The sequence below is a fragment of the Emydura macquarii genome, unplaced genomic scaffold (assembly GCF_026122565.2).
Source record: "Emydura macquarii macquarii isolate MOO-44397 ecotype Brisbane River unplaced genomic scaffold, CSIRO-AGI_Emac_v2 contig_2422, whole genome shotgun sequence".
Taxonomy (NCBI): domain Eukaryota; kingdom Metazoa; phylum Chordata; order Testudines; family Chelidae; genus Emydura; species Emydura macquarii.
The window spans coordinates 19,586,776-19,607,617 of record NW_027132559.1 but is presented as its reverse complement, the minus strand read 5'-3'; the positions used below and the strand labels follow the sequence as shown (position 1 = coordinate 19,607,617).

At 41.1% G+C, this 20,842-nt stretch overlaps 1 protein-coding gene across 1 annotated transcript in view; it reads left to right on the top strand.

Annotated features, from left to right (window-relative positions):
* The first annotated feature begins 2,830 nt into the window (after nucleotides 1–2,830).
* The window catches only part of KLHL7 (kelch like family member 7), a 35,822-nt gene continuing 17,810 nt past the window's right edge, over nucleotides 2,831–20,842 (top strand). Inside the window, exons 1-7 of the mRNA XM_067562076.1 lie at nucleotides 2,831–3,330; nucleotides 11,765–11,867; nucleotides 12,698–12,791; nucleotides 14,136–14,260; nucleotides 15,027–15,202; nucleotides 17,463–17,637; nucleotides 19,204–19,346. Coding sequence (XP_067418177.1) covers nucleotides 3,211–3,330; nucleotides 11,765–11,867; nucleotides 12,698–12,791; nucleotides 14,136–14,260; nucleotides 15,027–15,202; nucleotides 17,463–17,637; nucleotides 19,204–19,346 — 936 coding nt within the window. The 5' untranslated portion in view covers nucleotides 2,831–3,210. The remainder of the gene's footprint in view (nucleotides 3,331–11,764; nucleotides 11,868–12,697; nucleotides 12,792–14,135; nucleotides 14,261–15,026; nucleotides 15,203–17,462; nucleotides 17,638–19,203; nucleotides 19,347–20,842) is intronic.

Below are 20,842 nucleotides of genomic sequence, written 5' to 3'. Positions count from 1 at the left end.
ACTCATAAGCCATAATTGCGTAGGAAGAAAACTAAGGAACTATTTCTGCAAGAAAAAGGAAATAGAAGTGTAGAACAAAGACCTGCACAGGACTAGAAACAGACAATAAGTCATTTATTCGAGGTAATAATAACCCATTCAAGGCAAGCAATTAGGAAGACTTTTAATAACAAATTGTGCAAGCAGGGGAGTATGCCAATCCAAGCAAGATACATTGTTGAAATACAATTCCCCTTAGATCTCAGCACAGCTCAGAAAGGATCAGGAGGGATGGGGCAATGATTTTTCATGGGAGAGAAAATTGGCATCCAACAACCTGCTCCCACAATGACTGCTGTGCAATTTTTGACATTTTAGATATCCCTGTGCTTAGGCAGCCACCTCTTGGGCATCAGATTCTGGCCACGGGTGGTTTTACAGCACCCTGCCTCAATTTTCCCTCAGCAGGGTTTTTCCTCTTTCCCAGGAATTCACAAAGCTCAGCCCTCCAGCTAGGTCACCATCAAAGTTCAATTCCCTGTCAGGGTAATAAAAGTCCCAACAAACAAGAAGTTCTTTTGTCCCACTTCTGCTCATCAGCTGGTCTTCTGGCCTTCTTGCTGTGGGACAGAGCCCTAACTCCTAAGCTGCTTCCCTGAATTCTCTCCCACAATCTCAGCCTTTCCAGGCTACCTTTCAGTCATCCTTGCTCTAGCATGGGGTCCAGACACCCAGGTTACTTCACTGGAGTCCCCTGTTTCTTCCAGGGCCTACCATAGAACCCCAAGTAGCTTCCTCTGGTTCCTCCTCTGAACTGAGTTCTCTGCCCTTTCACAAGGCCCAAGTGTTCATCAGTCTCTCATCTTATCCCAGTTAGTCCTACCCCCTTATGTTGGGAAGCCACTAATTATGGCACAGGCAGAGTTGGCTCCATTTCCACTTACTGCAGCCAGCCAGCCCGTGACAGTACCAAACTAAGGTGGGGTTTTGATTGGGGCAATTCATGCAAGAGCTCTCTGATGCACAACTGGGAATGCACAAGCAATATGAAACCTGCTCCCCTCAATACATTGAACCAGCACCACAGGCTGCTGTAGTAGAGGTGTAGCCCCACAATCTCCCTGACCTCTTTGAGGAAATTTACACCTCAGGATACACAGCAGTCTTTGCCTTTCCCTGAGTGCAGAGACTGTGGTGGTCTCTGGCCCTTGCATAGGGCCCACAAGGTGGTGATGCTCCTTCACTACCTTACTTCCTGCACCCCCATGAAAATGCCAAGGACCCTAAAATCAGTGCTTATGTTCAACAGGGGGATGTTATTAATATTTAATGCTTGTGCCTATTGATACAATTATTGTCAGAGTTTTGCTCAAATTTTAAATATTTCTAAATATCTTAGTTTTTAGACACACCAAAATAATTTTTGAGATTCCCATGGGATGACCCCATCCCTTATAATAAAAATGAAGAATTGATCTTGCATACATAGTTGCCACAATAAATGTAGGATAGGGGCCTTAGTCTTCTGCATGCCAGCACAATACATTACTGCTGATCCATCAGAAAGGCTGGTTGAGATGTTTCTACAAAGTGGATTACAGATTACTGGAGTAACCAAACAATGTGCACTTAAACATTTCAGGATACCCAGCACTAATGCACAAATCTGTTCAGCAGCACTAGTTGAAAGCTCACAATGTAATATGATGCATTTCTTGAGACTGCTCTGAAAAAGATGTTTGTACCAGTCCAACTACTTTCCCACTCAATCCTGTGAATAAAATATTCTTTGGGAGGACAGGAATCCTTTCTAAATTTCTCTTATAACCTCAGTTTGTGGGGTTGGAGTATAAGACACTGTTGACCCCAAAACCCAAATTTCCATTGACTGGACAAGACTAGCTGCTTCTGCTAAACCAAAAACCCAATTCCATCCTGGCACAACAGTGCTGCAAAAACATGGAACAGGTACATTTTGTATCATATTTTGAGATCTGTGCTGTTTGGGTGGATTAGGACATGCTGCATGTTTACTAAATGTAGATGCTAAAACTGGGGGGGAGAGGCCAGTTATGCAGCCACAAGTAGCCATATCCATCAGAATACAAACACCACATTAAAGTTAACATAAATGGATATGCTAAAGTCCAGATTATTTTGGTGGCATAGCTGAAAATTTGGCAGGATCTAGCAGGATCCAGGTATTTATGGTATTATTGTTCCGGGATGCATCAGTACCCAGTTTTGTTTTGTTTTGTGCAAGCAAAAGCAGCAGGTACCCTTGTTCTCAGCTTGTGCAGGATGAAGGTGATTGTGACCCCACAGTGGCTTGTTCCCTGTTGTGCAGTGATGCCAGGATGCTCTAGGTTGGATTGGTGCCCAAGCAGTAACTAGGTTTTCCCACCACATAAGGCAACGGGATTTGGGGGCCGAGGAACAAAAACGGTCAGAATCCAGCTTTTACCTTTCCCCCTCCGAAGCTCTGCAGCTGGCTCGGACAGTAAAAGGCATGCGGGGTGAGGGCGGGATTTGCACAGCCCTGCAAACCACAGACACGCGCACACAGCAGCCGCATCACGGCCACACCCCTTAGGGTCCTCAGCACAGCTGCATTGTACCACCAACCGGGCTGCTCGCGACCCGAGCTACACACTCAACCGCTCCGCTGTTAATAAACCAGTCACGTGCTCTATCCCATCTCCTCGTTCTTTGTCTTGCTCCGCCACCGCCCGGGGGTATGTGTAGATATAGACCGCGCGCCGCTCTATGACGTCAGTGCGCGCCGGTCCGCTCCCTCCCTCCCCCCTCCCGCTCTGGGAATTATGTAGGATCCTCTCTTAGGTTCAGGGGCTTGGCTGCATTCTATCGGCAGAACGTTGGTGCTTGATGTGTCGCGCGCTCCCGACCCCGGAGCGCTGCAGCCACAAGCCCCCGGCTGCGTTCCCCGGCGTCTGCACTAGGGGCTGCTTGGCCCTGCTGCAGCTTCTTCTGGGATCCGATCGGCCTTGCTCCTCCGGCTGTCGCGGCAGGTGATTGCCTAGCCGGCTCGTCCTGCTGGCTGCCCGGTTGCAGCAGCACGTACTGGAGTGGGTGGCTGCGCAGCCTTGTCGTCCGCCTGGGATCTTGGTTAGGACTGTTTGGTGTGTTATAATTGGCTTCCTTTGGCTGCTGTGTATGGGCCTGTGTGGGTCTTCCAAGCCCTTGTTTTCTTGGTGGTGAGCGGAGGCGAGCATGGCAGCCTCTGGGTCGGAAAAAAGCAACAAGAAGAAAACAGAGAAGAAACTTGCAGCCCGAGAAGAAGCTAAACTGCTGGCAAGCTTTATGGGAGTCATGAATACTATGCGGAAACAGGTAGGGCAGGAGATACATCTGAAGGAGCAGGGCGTCCTGTGTGCTTTCGCTGTTCCTGGTGAAATCTCCCTGAAAAGACCCAACATGCAGTGTCTCTAGTAGGCAACTCCACCACCACCTAGTCTTTTTAAACTGATCTCAAGTTTCCCAGTAATCCTAGTTAGAATATGACGTCATTAGTCCTTTGTTTTTGGATGCATGTGTGGACTTTCCTTGACTTCACTGCTAGCTTTGACTATGTAGCAGAGTCCGAACCAAGTAAGCCACCCAGTACCTCTTGGAGGTCTGTATTCTTATTCTTCCGGTTTTACAAGCACCAAGCGTTTAAGTAACTTTCACAAGAGCACACATCCAGTCAGATGTTGAATCCAGAAATCTTGCTATCCCACTTGTATTCACTAGACCATTCAGCTTTGTTAGATCTTTGATAGATGACTGTAAAGTGGTTGCCCAAAACAGTGTTCCTGTATTAAACCAGTGTTTGCTCTTAAGTATTTTAATAGGGGCAATTAACCAATTCAGAGTTTGAGCGCAGCCAAAGCTAGTTTCTCAACTAGGCTTCAGTATCCTTTATTAAATGAATATGTTCGTATAGAATAATCTAGATATTTTGCGGACCTGCTGAAAAATCTTTTTAGGGATGGACAAAATCCCTTTCTATTTAATCCTTACACATAGTGGACTTTAGGAGGAAGATGTCACAAAATGAATTGTATGAAATACAAAGAATAAGTATTCTCAGCACCCAGTGTGCTTTGGGCATTGTAAAAATAATAAATAGCTGCTGAGATACTTTTGTGCTGTGCCATAGTGAGCATCCTCCTGTACTGAAACTTTTGTTGTTGTTGTTCAATGCTTGTTGCTGATACTAAAACAGGAGGAGTTACTGCCATGGATCCACTCTCTTATCTGAGGGACTTCTCTGCACTAAGCCCAAAAGTCAAGTTTGAGTAGAGTGCTGAATTATTTTAGGTTGAAACTGCACTAACACACAACCCTCTTTCAGAGACTGTTGGAATTGAGGTGGACATCCATTGTCCAGTCTTTATGCTGAGTCTAGGTGGAACGGGTGTTTAACATGTATTCTCCCTAATGTGGAGAGGAAATATGACTCTTGCTGGCTAAATCAGTTGAGATGATTCTGCTTAAACTTTGGCAACGCTGCAACTAAATTCACCAAAATGTTGTGTCTCTTGTGCTCTGTGGCTGCTATATCTAACTGCTTACCCAAGAAGCCCATCCCCATGTTTATAGCCTGGCAGGTAGCTACAGAGTCCACCTCTCTTCTTTTGGATTGCTGAATCCTGGCGCTTTCCTTGTCTTTGGATTGATCAGTCTTTTAGGCCAATAACATGATGAGTATCTAGGCAGGCTGCCACTTGGGGAACACAGTTTCACTGTCCAAAATCATGAGTGTACAAGTGGCTTTCAGACAAACTGTCAGAATTCAAGAAGTGCCAATCACTACTGGAAAAAGATTAAATGGTTGCAGGTTTGGTGCAAGAGCATCCAGAATAACCAGAAAGATCTTCCTTTGCATCAGGGAGTCAATCCTTTTTCTGTGAGGAAGTGAATCATAGAAATGTGGGACTGGGAGGGACCTCAATAGGTCATCTAGTTTAGTTCCCTGCACTGAGGCAGTACTAATTATTTTCTAGACCAGTGGTTCTCAGCCTTTGGCCCACTTTTGGCCCAGTCAGCACACAGTTGCAGCCCATGTGACATCCTCGGGGCCATACAGGTAGTATATATATTGTGTGGATGCGGCCCACATAAGAGAGCTGCATATGTGGCCCACAATGGTAAATAGATTGAGAACCACTGATCTAGATCATCCCTGACACATGTTTGTCTAATAATCTGTTCATAAAAACCTACAGTGATGGAGATTCCACAACCTTCCTAGGTAATTTTGTTCCAGTGCTTAATTACCCTTACAGTTAGGAAGATTTTCCTAACATCTAACCTAAATCTCCTTTGCTGTAATTTAAACCCATTACTTCTTGTGCTGTTCTCAAAGGTTAAGGAGAACAATTTATCACCCTCCTCTTTATAACAATCTTTTATGTACTTAAAGACCTTATCATTCTCCCCTTAGTCTTCTCGTCTCCAGACTAAACAAACCCTTCTCCCCCTTCTCCCATTCCCCAGGTCGAGATATATAACATCTACTACTTTTCCTCTAACCACAAGGCTTGTTACCCTGCCAAAGAAGGATGTTAGGTTGGTTTGACATGATTTGTTCTTGACAAATCCATGTTGGCTATTATTTATCACTTTATTTCCTTCTAGGTGCTTGCAAATTGATTATTTTGCTTATCTGCTCCATTATTTTCCCAGGTACTGAAGTTAAGATGGCTGGTCTATAATTCCCTGGGTTGACCTTATTCCCCTTTTTATAGATAGGTGCTGTATTTGCCCTTTTCCAGTCCTCTGAGAACTCATGGAGGAGGGAGAGATATGAAAGATAATTGCTTGCAGCTCAGAGATCTCTTCAACAAGTTCCTTAAGTATTCCACGATGTCTTCGAGTCAGCAGGGCCTGAAGACATCTAATTTGTCTAAGTAATTCTTAACTTGTTCTTTTCCTGTTTTAGCCTCAGATTTATGCTATCCCATTTATGCTGATGTTCACTAAGTTAGTCATCCAATCACTGCTAACTTCTTTGGTGAAAACTAAAACAAGACTGGCATTTAACACTTAAGCCATCTCTGTGTTTTCTGTAATTGTCTTTCCTTCCTTATTGAGTATTGGCCTGTCTTGTCCCTGGTCGTCTTCCTCTTGCTTCTCATGTATTTTTAAAATGCTTTCTTGTTACACTTTATATCCCTACCTAGTTTAACCTTGTTTTGTGCGGTGGCCTTCCAATCTTGTCCCTACATACTTGTGGTGGTGGTTTTTATATTCATTCTTTGTAATTTGATCTAGTTTCCACTTCTTGTATGACTCTCTTTTGAACTGCAGGTCATTGAAGATCTCCTAATTAAGCCAATGTGGCATCTTACCATGCTTCCTGCCTTTCCTGTGCAGTGGGATAGTTTGCTCTCATGCCCCTAATACTGTCTCTTTAAAAAACTGCCAACTCTACTTAAAACAACCAACCAACTCCTCAAAAGTGAACTTAATTCTAGGAGTAAAGTACCTTAGAGGTTGAGGATAGGAAGCCAAAGCTACAAGTGACTCAACAACCAGAGGTAGTATGGTGACTGGAACAACTGGGGGAATGAACCGCCCTTCGTACTAGCTGTTGTGCAGTACTCTGTCTACTAATAAAAGTATACTCCATCATGGATCTCTCCAAAGGCCCAATCCAGCTCCCTTTGATTTATATGGAAGTTGGATCTTTTCCCCAGCTTGCCAATAACTGACATCAAGCTAGGGAATCTTCTTTTGGGGGGGATGGGGAGAGGCCTCACATCTTTCCCACTGTGCCTTTCTGCTCCCACTGGCCCATCATCTGGATATTACTGTGTTGGGCCAGAAGTTATAAATTCCTTTTGTACAAATCAGGATTTCTTTCATACTACTTACATCTTTTTGTGGTTTGGAAAAACAAGTTTGCTGAAATGGAGGCTGTATAATGGGTTCTGGTACTCAATGCAAATTGAATTAATATGTTCAGCAAACCACTCCTATTTCATAGGCAGACTAAAAGTATTTCATCTTGTTGACCACATATGTTTTTGTTTGTTTTCATGTGGATACACCATTTTTCAGTGTGTAACTTCAAGGTCATAATTCAGAGGATGTGCCTTTCAGTTTTGATGATATAGTACTAGGGGAGAGCATCTGGTATTAAGGTCGTTTTTATTTTATATGTAGAGCGCCATTCACTCACACCACCAATTTGAGTACTGAATGGTGCTATTCCTTGTTCCCTTCTCCAAACTGCTTCCAGACATCTTCTCAATACATGTGCGTACAGTGCCTAGCACAAAGGGGGGTCCCAATTCTTGGTTGGGGTCTCTAGGTGCTGCCACAACACAAAAATAATAATGCATTGGCATATGGGTATGTGGTGCTTTATTATAGCAGAGCACAAGCACCACTATGGTTAAAAATGAACATCACTTTCAGTTGTAAGGCTGACTCATGGAAGTGTTTTTAAAATCTGCATGCTTATTCAGATTATTTTGAAATTTTCAGTGACACACAAGGGTGCTGGGTAATGTTAGTAGTCCAAATTAGAGATCATCTGAGCAAAGGATTCCTTAGAAGTAGGACACCTCTTCCCCTCCAAAAAATGCACAGCATTTTTACAAAATCAGTTTCTGGTTTTTGCCCATGCTTTGGGCTCAGACTTTGGCTATGGTCCTCCCCCAAACTGATTTCAGTCACTTGGGATCTAGTTCAGCTAGTGCAAGACATTCACTGCCACTTTGCAGGGTTATACTGTAGAACAGTGGTTTCTAAAGTGGTGTCCTTGGACTCCTGGGACTCCACCATGGGTTAGGCAGGGTCTGTCCTTTGAGCCAAGGCTGGAACATGCCCCAACAGTGCTCCGGCACTTTGTCCGCATGGAGGACAACATTTTGTTCTCTAAGTGGCATCTTTGGCTGGGGAAAAGGTTTGGGAACCACAGCTGTCGAATGTCTTCAAGGTTAGGTTAGGAAAGTAGGTGGAGCCAAAGAAAATTAAATGCACATATGCAGCAAGACTAGGGCTCTGTTGAAACGAGGATTTGCAAGCACCCTATTCTCACAATAATTTGATGGCTCAAGGGGATATGCTCTGGCCATTGAACCTGAGCTGTACCCATGCCCTGTAAATTCAAACCCTACCCTTGGCAGAAATATGTAGGCAAGTTGCCATACTCTGCCTCTCTCATGGGGATTCACGTACTCTGGGGAAATAAGCCCTGAGTAGTACAGCTAATTTAGAAGGGGCTCTAATTTTTCTAGAGAGTTTCTCTACCTGCCCTTCCACATGTGAGCTGGCAACTGGGATATCCTATCCCTCTGTGGGTGGTCTAAGCCTCATCTCCCCAACCTCCCCCATGGGAGCGTGGGGGATGGTGGGGGGGCTTGCCTTCTGGGCAGGGAGTTGAAAACAGGCATGTTTGGAGCATGCATCAAGCACACAGTGCTGAGATGGGAGAGTGAGAGTGGACGTGTTTGGTGCATAGGTCAGGTTTACGAGCGCTGATGCAGGGGAGGGGGAATGAGAATACCTACTGAGGCCATGACTACACTACAGCCTACATCGGCAGAATTTACGTTGCTCAGGGTGTGAATAAACCATCCTTCTGAGCGACATAAGTTTCACCGACATAAGCGCCGGTGTAGGAGAACTTCTCTCACCGACATAGCTTCTGCCACTTGCAGAAGTGGTTTTATTATGCTGACAGGAGAGCTCTCTCTCGTTGTCATAGAGCATCTTCACTAGACACTCTTCAGTGACACAGCTGCGCCACTGTATGTGTAAACATGCCTTGAGACTAATGGAGCAATGCACGCCTCTCAGAGCTGTTGTTTCTGGCTGTATTTGTCTCCATGATGTGCTGTCATTCAGCTGAGAAGCTCTCATTAACAAATTGGCCACTTCACTTTGCATTTCCTGGTGTTCAGAAGTTTAAATTAGCCGTTATCCACATTCTGGAACAGCGTGAGGCACCACTGGGCAAACTAAACTCTGCACTAATGCGGTTTTGGTACTTTTTATAGACAATTAAAATGAAACATCATGGCCCTGAGGAGCTTAAAGTCAAAAGGAAGCAATAGTAGTGGATATTGAGAATATCGGCCTTGTGCTGCAAGAAACATAGCTGTGCTGCACCTGTCAGTCAGCTTTTTAAAGGCATATTATGCCGATATGCAGCTCTTCCTGTGATGAGAGAGCTGGTCTTTGCTATAGTGTGTGTATATATAGAGAGAGAGAATGCTTTCATCAGCAAACCAAGCATAGTGTGGCTGCCTGGATACAGTGAGCCATGTTAAGGAATTCCAAACTCAAATTTTTCAGAAATCATGTCCTATCATGTATTCCAAGTATAGTGAAGGTAGAGCCTGAGGAAATAATGTTCCGCTACTTCTTAAGAAAAACTTTATACACCTTTCTTAGCAGAGAATGTGCTAGAATTAATCTGTTTGTTACTGAAAAAGGTGTTGGTGTTAATGCATTTAATTATACAAAGAAGATGTGGTAAATAGTGAAAGAGTGAATTAAAAGAAAAGGCTTTTCAGTGAAAAACAAAAACTAATCTGTTCCTGTAAGTAAGTGCTTTGGAGCAAGACAGGGTCTTACTATAAATTTTCGCAGAAACTAGCAAAATCTGATCCTAATCCAGATGTGGGCTTCCTGGCAACAGTGCTAAATAATAATTTTAATTGTTTATTAATAAATATCCTATGGTTCGGTGACTGGAGATTTAAGGGTGCAGAGAGGAACAAATTCTTCAGTCACTGAAATTTTACAGTGTTAGTTTATGGTCTGTAAAATAAACACTTAAGCATGCAATTTTAAGCTAGTCAAGTGAGTAGCCCAAAGGATTCAATGCAACTACTCACAAGTGAAATTACCTGCTTAAATATTTGCAAGATTAGAGCCTTGTGGTAGAACTATTGTCTGATGCTCTAGAACCATTGGGTGGGAATGAATGAGTGTGGAAATATTTCTCATCCCATAAAGCTACCAATTTTGATTAAAAAGAGACATTGTCGGGACTGGGAGATTCCAAATTTAACAAATCTTAAAATAAAGTACAAAGTGCTACTGTGTGTGTGTGTGCGTGCGTGCGTGTGCGCGCGCGCACAATAGAGAAAAATGGCTTTGTATCGAAGCGGAAATCAGTTTTCTTCTCCTAGGGCTTTATTTGGTTTTGTTTGCGTTCACACACTCACGCTCTCACTCACACAAAAAAAAGTGGAAGGAAAGCATTTTAAGTGGAAAAATTAACTACCATCTTTGAGTACACAATCTGACTAAGAAATAAAACTTGTTTCTATAGAAGCCCCACCTTCTCTAGGTAATTTTCAAATGGCAGTGTGCTTATTTTTTTTTTTATAGCAAAGCAGAGAAAAGGAGTTCGCAATAGGTCAAGTTTCCAAAGTATTGTGCAAAAGTGTTGGTAGCTCTTAATACCTTCACTAAAAATCTTGGCTTTGGTCTCTGCTTGGACCCTACCATCTGAATTAAATGCAGAATATTACAGTTGTGCTTTTCATAAATTAGACAGCATTTCTGTTAAGCCAGGTGTGTTTAGGAATTTCTAATTCATTTGTAAAATAACTTGCTCTGAAGCTATGCATACAAGGTCTTGGATTTGGAGCAACTTTTTTAAGACCAAATTTGGTCTTAATTGCTTAAGTATGTTTAAGCTACAGGTGTGCAAAGGACGTTTTTCCTAGCATACACTTGTTATTCAAACAACTGTTTTTTAATATATGCATTATTATTGTATATCTGATACTGTAGCTGTAGGTGCTTCTGATCCATGTTGTTTCCTGAGTGAACCAAAAACTACTAAAAGAGCATTAGAGATCTGGTTGAAACTCAGATAATGGGATATTTAAACTATCATTCTGTTTTCCCTATCTAGTTGTTCTAGAGATGCGGCTCATATGGGATTTATTTTCACACACAGTTCTGACTGTGCACATTTCCTTCCCACAATATTAATGGGTTGTTTTGGTTTAAGTTTTTTTTTTGCAATAAGAGAACTTCACGTAACAGAATGACGTTCTAATGCTAGACAGCAGTAGTAGTGAATTCAATGAGAGCCTGATGCTGTATGTCCTCAGCTCCCATTGAAGTCTGACATAAGTCAGTGTTCGTGTTCTTAAAAAAGTCAATCTTAAAGGAATGCCAACTTTAAATCTATTCATTTATAGATATTCCACCCCCACACACTATCCTTGACCCTCACAACTTTTCTAGTTTTACAGTTGGTTTCTCTCCCTGTCACTGTGTGAAAAATCACACAAACGGGAGAAACTGTCTAACTAGAAATGTGCAGTGCTGTCAAAACATACCAGGTAATCAAACTGAGTAAACAGAAAATAGTTTTTCAAAACAGTGATCTTAAATGTTGTTTATTTAGTCAATGGCAAGTAAAAAAAATAATTTCTTTGTGGAAACTCTTAAACTGACAACTGTTCCTTTAAAACCTTAACTTGCCTATATTCGAGTTGATGCTTAAGAGTTCTATTTGTCTCCAGTATAAGATGCATTATTGTCTTACTAAATGGGGTAAACTAAGATTGATATGTAAGCCTTAACTTTTATCTTCCCACCTTTGTTTGCCATATCTAAACTACTAATTATTCTTATATTTAAGAATAGTGTGTTTTTTTTTACTTTACCATTATGTGATAAGCGTGCTAGCACAAGAGCAGAGAAAGCAATGGATTTCTGAAAACCTCTTAAGATTTAATATTTTTTAATATTCTTGTGCGTATTTCTCACAAAGTTGAACTTTACTTTTTCTTTTGATTAGAAAACTCTCTGTGATGTCATTCTGATGGTCCAGGAAAGAAAGATCCCAGCTCATCGGGTTGTGCTTGCTTCAGCCAGTCACTTTTTTAACTTGATGTTTACTAGTAAGTCTTCTCAAAATTGGCTTATTTTAATGTTTTAATATTTAAAATAAAAATAACTTTTTGCCATGAGTCTCTAAAGAAGGTAACAGAGACTGGCTCTTAAACAATTATACGTTCCTCTCTCCATGATTTCTCTCCTTCCCTCATTTAGCACTGCTTTTTATCCCTTTTATCTTCTCCTGTTGAAGTCAGTGGGGCTACTTATATGATTAAGTATCTTCCTTAATGAGAGAGACAAGGTGGGTGAGATAATCTTTTATTGGACCAACTTCTGTTGGTGAAAGAGACGGAGACAAGCTTTTGAGCTACACAGAGAGAGCTCTACTTCAGGTCTGGGCACATATGCTATTAATATAACAGACAGTTCAGCTCTTTTTGGTTGTTTTTCTTGTTAGTGTCTTCATAATGCAATGGTTTTTATAGAAGGGTTTTAAACCTGTCCCTTTCTTTCTGCTTTGACTAACCTTCTAGCACCTCTCACGTTAAGGCACTTGCTTACAGAAATGTGAGTCTCTTTGGATGTGCAGTACCTTTACAAGTTTAGTTTTGTAGTATCTTTATCAATATGTGGGTAGAACTTACAAAAGAGAAGTTATTATTGGAATATTAGCAATAAAATTTTATATTCTGGTAGAGCATAGACTAATTTCGTTTCTATTTAAAAAGTTCCTATGAGTGAATATTTAGGTTCTGGAAATGCTGGTTTGTTTTTTTGTTTTAGTTTTTTCCACTCGGCAAGTTGCTTTACTGTTGAGTTTTGTGACTGGTGGAAAAATAACTGATCTGAGAGTGATACACTAATATAGTTCTATTGTTACTTTTCATTGCAGCAAATATGCTCGAATCAAAGTCCTTTGAAGTGGAGCTAAAAGATGCAGAGCCTGATATTATTGAACAGCTTGTGGAGTTTGCTTATACTGCAAGGTAGCTTGTTATTTAAAAGTTTGTCATTTTTGCCAGGAAGCTGGCAGCTTCGTATGCCATTTATAAATGATAAAATCTCAAAGAAAAAAATGCTGTGTAGTTCAGTGACTTCTTACTATTTATAGCTCCTTACTTCAGTCTTTCTTAAAATCTTTTAACATTGGTAAACTTTTTTCTCCATACCATAGGCATTCAAATAGTTATTCCAACTAGAATGTTAATAATGTGTGCCCTGATCCTGAAAACACTTAAGCATGTATCTTAAAGGGGACTACATGTGTATACATCTACACTAAGAGCTAGGGGTATGACTTCTCCTGCTCATGTAAACATACTCACACTAGCTCTCGTCTGACCTGTGTGGAGTATGAGCCCAGTCAAACTAGGCAAGTATGTGGGCATGAGCAGGGAATCACATGCCTAGTTCCAAGTGTAGACATAGCTTAAGTATGTATAATTTAACTCTAAAGTGTTTGTGGGATCTGGGCCATAGTGATGTAACTTATTAAACAGGAATTCTGTTGTTCCAGGTTAGGAACTCCTTTTTTTTTTTTTTTTTTTTTAAAGTTGAATTTGTAATTGACAAGTCTTTGCTTTTGTTTCTAAATAAACATTCCCAAATGCTTAAATGTGCTATGTTTGCGGTACCTTGTGGAGTCTCAAAACATCAGTCTGACAGCACCTAAAACTGATTGATATTTGCAGCTATGAAAGAGAGAGCAACGGCTCTGATCCTGCAAGCTGCTGTCTGTGGGCAGGGACCTGCACAGGCCGCTGTTAACATCAGTGGGGTTCTATGTGGGGACTGGTTACCAGAGTCTGTCTATGCAGAATAGGTTGCAGGACTAGGGCACGTTTCTAGGCAGACTAGACAGGTAATTATGTAAACTTCATAATATTTCTTTTCTCTTCTGCTTTTAAATAGTACTTCAGTCATCTGGAATGTTTATATAGAGCTTGTTTAGGCTAAAATGACTGCGGGGTGACACTTTAAAGGACACTTTGCTACTACTTGTGTAAGGGTTAATTGTACAAATGAGGGTTGCAAGATCAGGCCCACACTGACTACAATGTCCGGAGGTTAACAATCATCCTTTAGAATTAAGGGCCAGAGTTTCCCACTTGCCTTTATTTGCTTATTTTTACGTAAGTTATTGTATTTGGGGAGGGCAGGGAAGGACCCAAAGGAAGAATACTTCTCACACCTTAAATGTAAGGTGGAGCTGTCTGGGAAGAGTGGGGAAATAATTTTGCAGATATTTTCGTGTAACTTTGTTTAAATGTTCAAACACTACCAGCTTAGTAGTGTGGGCTGCTCCTTTTTTACTAAATGTGTTTTTGCAGAATTTCCGTTAACAGCAATAACGTCCAGTCTTTATTAGATGCGGCAAACCAATATCAAATTGAACCTGTGAAAAAAATGTGTGTGGATTTTTTGAAAGAGCAAGTTGATGCTTCAAACTGTCTTGGTAAGCAATTACTTTAATCATTTTAAAGGTATTCATTTTAAATGCATTTTTTTAAAGGTATTCTTTTTTAAAAATGCCAATGAATATTTGGAGGTGGGTGTTTTTTCTTTTTAAAAGACCACAGAATTTATATAGCTCAGGTATCTCTCATTCAATATGCCACAAACCCTTGAGACTTTATTTGGAAATTTTATGAACTGATAATATTACTAAAAACTTATCCCACCTAGATCAGCTTGTTAAAGTTTAAGTGGCTTCTTCAAACAATATTATTTATAAGAGGTGCAGTGGATTTAAGTATAGGATCCTGTTTAACAGAAATAAAGATTATAGTGTCATATTCTTGACACTTTTTAAGGAACTGATGTTGTTTTCATTATAAACTGAGGTCCCTATTCTACAGGTCCCTATTCTCTGCCTGTGCAGAGACCCATTAACCTGATCCAATTATGGGTTTCTACAGGGTTGGGAACCAAAAGGGGAATAGCATCACATGGAAGTAGCAGTATTTCTTTCCCTCTTTTCCACTGAGAGAGATCCATAGGTTTGTGTTTGTCTCCACTTTCAAAAGAAGAGAAGCATTTAGCTCTTTCAACTTGAGTTGCAGGGGAGTTATGGGTGCTATGGGTAAACTGTGTGCTATGCAAGTTATAAGAATGCCATCATTTCAAAGATACTTATTCCATTGGTGTATATGAACACTTCTTGCCGTACAAACTTTAGGAAACATCAAACATCTTTTTATATTTTCTGCCTGCCTGTATAGGTATAAGTGTATTAGCAGAATGCTTGGACTGTCCAGAACTGAAGGCCACTGCAGATGACTTTATCCATCAACACTTCACTGAAGTTTACAAGACAGATGAGTTTCTGCAGCTTGATGTTAAACGTGTGACACATCTCCTGAATCAGGACACACTGACTGTAAGGGCAGAAGATCAGGTAAGACTCCAGTTTTCTTAGTCATATGTGTCTTCTATCACCTAAATATATCAATTGAAAGGTTTAAACACTGACTTACAATGTATTACATTTACTATTTCCATAGTGCTTCGTAGGTCATGGAATCAGATACAGACTCTGACCAAGAAATCTTTCAGTCTAATTCAGAAAAAATATATGGGGCAACATTTCCGGTGTGGGAAGTCATGTAGTTGTCAGGATGGCTTCAATGAAGTAAGGATATGATTATGGAAAGGGTTCTGTCATGGGCGAAGTTTGGGGGAGAACATTGGCGGACAATGCCCCCCCCCTCAAATTTATAATAATTTTTTTAATCCCTGTCCTCTCCGCACCGCCCGGCGCTGCCCCCCTGCCAGGCGTCCTGGCCTCAGTGGTGTACCAAGAGAGGGGGCCGTGCCACCGGGTTGGGGGGGGGAGGTGTCACTGGCCAGGCCCTCGGAGGAGGAGCTGCCCCCTGCTACATCTTGGCGGCCACACTGGCCCACAGCTCCCTCATCAAGCCCAGCACGGGGTGGGAGGCGGAGGGGCTGGGTCGGCATGGCCACCGGGGAGGGGAGATGGAAGGGTTCCTCCGAGGAGGGCCTGGCTGGCGCCTCACCCAGGCCGGTGCCCAGGGGCATGGCCCCCTCCCTCAGTACACCACTGCTCCTCTGGCTGGCAGAGCCTCCTGACCGGCTGCGAGTGCCTGCTCCCCAGCCCAAGGCACAGTAGTGTTCCGAGGGAGGCGATGCTCCTGGCGCTGGAGGAGCCGCCCACTCGCTGACGTCCCCGGCAGCCATGCTAACCCGGCCTGTGTCTCCCACATTGAGCCCTGCGTCGGAGGCAGAGGGTCCAGGTTGGTGCGGCCACCGGGAATGTCAGAGGGTGGGTGGCTCCTCTGAGGAGGGCTGGCTGGCACTGGGTGTGTGGAGACTTACGTTGCATAAATTGTCCTGTTAATACAGAAGGGAACTTACTCCCAAACTGTCTGCCAGCCAAGCAGTCCTGCTGGACGGGAGATCGTTGGGGTGTCTGGATGATCTTTGTTCATACGGTAGCCTGTGTACAAGTCCAGAGTGCATTTCCTTTTAGCTAAGGAAAGATGACTTAGTTTAAACTACCTTTCATATTTTTTCTATATATATTTCCATCAGTAAATGTATATCATGTTTTCTGTTCCAATTATACATCTGTTGGGTTTACTTAGTTTATTACAAACACTACATGCTATCTTTTTCATTCACTCTTACTTTCTGATTTATAATTCATAGGTAAAAGGATTATAACTGAAATGTTTTAATCTGATCAAGGAGACAGTCCTTTACTAAATTACTTTAGTAATTTAGAATATGGAAAAGGGGTTTGGTGGCAGAATACCCATCCAGTTTGAACTCTAATTACTTCTTATGATCAGTTTTCAGCTCAAATGAGTAGGTTCTGGCAGTGTGATCGGCCATAATTCTTATTTAAAGTAAAGACTGTATAATGTAAACACACTGGGTACAGTAAAGAAACACTTTGCATGTCTGTATGTAAATTTAGCAGCTGTGCATTCAAATATTTTAGCATGCAAACCCTGGATGCTTTAAAGAAAAAACTTCACCCAAAGGGACAATAGGAAAAAATGCCCATATGTTGCATATTGACCTACTTGGATTCTTTACCAAGCTAACTTACCATAATGAAGAATTTGCAGTAATCTGTTGTTAATTAACTTGACCCTCCTAAAAAGTTGCTGTATGGTTGTATGGAAAAAAAATAATACAAATGTGTTCTGAGACACAAAATTCCACTCTAATTGAGATTTCCCTCTCACCGTAGACTAGAAACATATTTTTAAAAACAGGTCTGAGATATTTAAGATAAGGGCAGAATTATAAATCATGTGTTGTATAACAACATCTGTTTTTTGCTTTGGTCCTGGTCATGCAAATCCTTATGCTCATAAGTAGCCTTGATATTAATGGGGCTATTCAGTTGAATAAGAATTTCAGGATTGGGTCTTTCATTTGAAAATAGAATTGATTGGTATAGACCTCACAAAATCTGAAGTTTTTCTGCCTGTATTTACCTTAAAGTTATATGTTTGTTTTGTTTAGCATTAAAGTCTGATGGATTTTTTACATTTTTGTGAAATTCGCACATTGTGGAATAATAAATTAGATAAATTTTCAACTACACAAGAAAAATTGTTTTGCAGTGTTAGTGACTTCAGTGTGTGGTTTGATGTGTGTGTTTTGTTTGCTTTGGTTTTTTTTAGGTTTATGATGCAGCAGTCAGGTGGTTGAAGTATGATGAACCTAACCGCCAGCCATACATGGTCGACATCCTTGCTAAAGTCAGATTTCCTCTTATATCAAAGAACTTCTTAAGTAAAACAGTACAAGCTGAGCCACTTATTCAGGATAATCCTGAATGCCTTAAAATGGTGATCAGTAAGTTGCCTCTGAGTTGCATATTCTAATATTCTATATGATCTGTTTAGTTACATAATTTTTTTTTTGCTCTGACAGTTGCTTAGTCTAATATGAAAATATTTACACTGCATTTTAGTTTAAATATGGCAAGAACCATATTCCTTCTAGGATGTCTCATTTAGCGAAGTTGATTAGCTGCTTGTCAAATAAATAGCACTTATTAGAGTATAACACGGATAATGAGAAATGAAAGTCAGCAGTAAATGATTCCAACTTAGCGATAAGTAATGAAACGTGGCTTCCTTGTCAAAATTATTGGGGATAATTGGGAGAGTTAGTGCACCTTTGAGACTAGCTAATAACTTTAATATTTCTCAGGTTTAGATTAGAATTAATAAGAAATGTTTATGTCAAAATGTCAGTCTATGAAGCTTCCCTAGGTGACTTAAAATTAAACCTACGCTCCACCACCTCTGACACTAATGCAGACTGACAATTGGGACAAAAGATACAGCAATCTAAAGGTGTTGAATGAAATATCTCTTTGACGTAATGTGCGTTTATTTAAATAAATAATTTTTTTTTTAAATGGAGGAGACAAATCCTCTCACCTCCCTTCCTTGACGTGGATACCTAATACAATCCCTAAAACTTCATCAAATGCCAGTGACGAATCCAGGTATTCATAAAAATTATTCAGGTTTTTGGAAAGGAAATCCAAATTTAATTTTAGTCTTTCAGTTACTGCTGGAATAAACTACATGACACAGCTTTAAAAGCAACACACAGCCATTCTTTTCCTGCTAACCTCACTCTTACAAACTTAAGGCTTGAACCTGCAGGGTGCTGAGTGATCTTGACTCTCAATGCCAAATGGAATTTAGAGTTCTCAATATAAAGCAGGGGTAGGGTTGAAGAGAGAATATACCACTGCTGATGTTAGTAAAATTTTTGCACATATCATAGTATTTCCTAAACAGACAGTAAAATAAGTGCTTGGATTATCTTTGAAAAGGTCTTCTGGATACTTTGCTACAAATAAACTAGGGTTTTGGTTTGGTTTTGTTGATGAGGAGGGGAACACAAACAGTGGTCTCTCATCTGTGTGTTATTAACTGGAGATTAAAAGCAAGTCAATGTCTTCCCAACATACTAGTATCCCCTATCTAAATTTTGCTGGTAAGGTTTCTCTTTTCTTTCTACTTTGAACCCTCCAGTTCTGCCTTTTCTATGCATGTTTCCTTCTGCCAATTTCCATGTGGCAAATGTTGGTTATGCCTTTAAATAAACGGATAGATTTTTAAACCAATAGAGCATGCAGGCAACTTTTTATCCTTATTCTATTTTGACATTGCTGGTAGACCTGTCTGGCATGGATCCTAAACTGGGTATCTGTTCTATCCCTATAGTCTACTACATATTCTTTCCTAAATGGAAAAAAAAAAAAGGTGAATATTTTCATGAGTTAAAAGTAGGTTTAAGAAAAATGCTAGATATTTGGAAAATGTAACTTAATTTGTTTCTATACAATTATTATATACAGCCCTATCTTTCGCTGTACAAACTGCATGGATTTACTTGTAGGTGGAATGCGATATCATCTGCTGTCTCCAGAGGACAGAGAAGAGCTAGTGGAGGGCACGCGGCCACGAAGGAAAAAACACGATTACCGCATTGCCTTGTTTGGAGGATCACAGCCACAGTCTTGCAGATACTTTAATCCAAAGGTACGCTACTACATCCGAATACATGAAACTTTTCTGTTGGAATTTTCAGTTGTTGTTATAGTGGTGGTGGTAATATTAACTGAGCACTGATGACATACTTGGTGCTGTACAGTTAGATACAGAGAAAGATGTGGACCAGGCCCCAAGAGCTTAATTTTTAAAGAGCAAGGTTAACTTTGATATTCTTAAAACCACCTATTTTTATACAGTACTTAATTTTTATTAGTGTTAACAAACTTATTTCTCTGTAGTACTTGATATAAAACTGATTTAGTATATCAGTAGTGCCATCCCTGTTGTTGGAAACCAGATGAATATCAGGGGTCGGTCCTGGGGCCACTTTTGTTCAACATCTTCATCAATGATCTGGTGGATGGGGTAGATTGCACCCTCAGCAAGTTTGCAGATGACACTAAGCTAGGGCAAGTGGTAGATACCCTGGAAGGTAGGGATAGGATACAGAAGACCTAAACAAACTGGAGGATTGGGCCAAAAGAAATCTGATGAGGTTCAACAAGGACAAGTGCAGAGTCCTGCTCCTAGGACGGAAGAATCCCATGCACAGCTACAGACTGGGGACTGACGAGTTAGGCAGCAGTTCTGCAGAAAAGGACCTGGGGGTATCAGTGGATAAGAAGCTGGATATGAGTCAGCAGTGTGCTCTGGTTGCCAAGAAGGGTAATAGCATATTGGGCTGCATTAGTAGGACCACTGCCAGCAGATCGCTGGAAGTGATTATTCCCCTCTATTCGACATTGGTGAGGCCGCATTTGGAGTATTGTGTCCAGTTTTGGGCCCCCCATTACAAAAAGGATGTGGAGAAGTTGGAGAGAGTCCAGCGGAGGGCAACAATAATGATTAGGGGGCTGGTGCACAAGACTTATGAGAGGCTGAGGGAACTAGGCTTGTTTAGTCTGCAGAAGAGAAGAATGAGGGGAGATTTGATAGCAGCCTTTAACTACCTGAAAGGGGGTTCCAGGGAGGATGGAGCTAGGCTGTTCTCAGTGGTGGCAGATGATAGAACAAGGAGCAATGGTCTCAAGTTGCAGTGGGGGAGGTCTAGGTTGGACATTAGGAAAAAGCTTTTCACTAGGAGGGTGATGAAGCACTGGATGAAATGGGTTACCTAGGGAGGTGGTGGAATCTCCATCTTTAGAGGTTTTTAAGATGCGGCTTGACAAAACCCTCGCTGGGATTATTTAGCTGAGGTTAGTCCTGTTTTGAGCAGGGGGTTGGACTAGATGACCTCCTGAGGTCCCTTCCAACTCTATGATTCTGTGATTCTAAATACTAGCATAAAGCAATTAAGTAGGAATGCTCTGCATGAGAGATCATAAAGAGATGTAATCAATTTTTAAAATTGTACTTTTCTTTGTGGGTTTTTTTAATATTGACTAGATTTCAAGTTGGTGTCTCTTAGCCAGTTTTGTATTTATCTTAATTGTACCTTGTCACATTTACTGATCAGCCTTTGATATAAAAAATTAAACTAATAG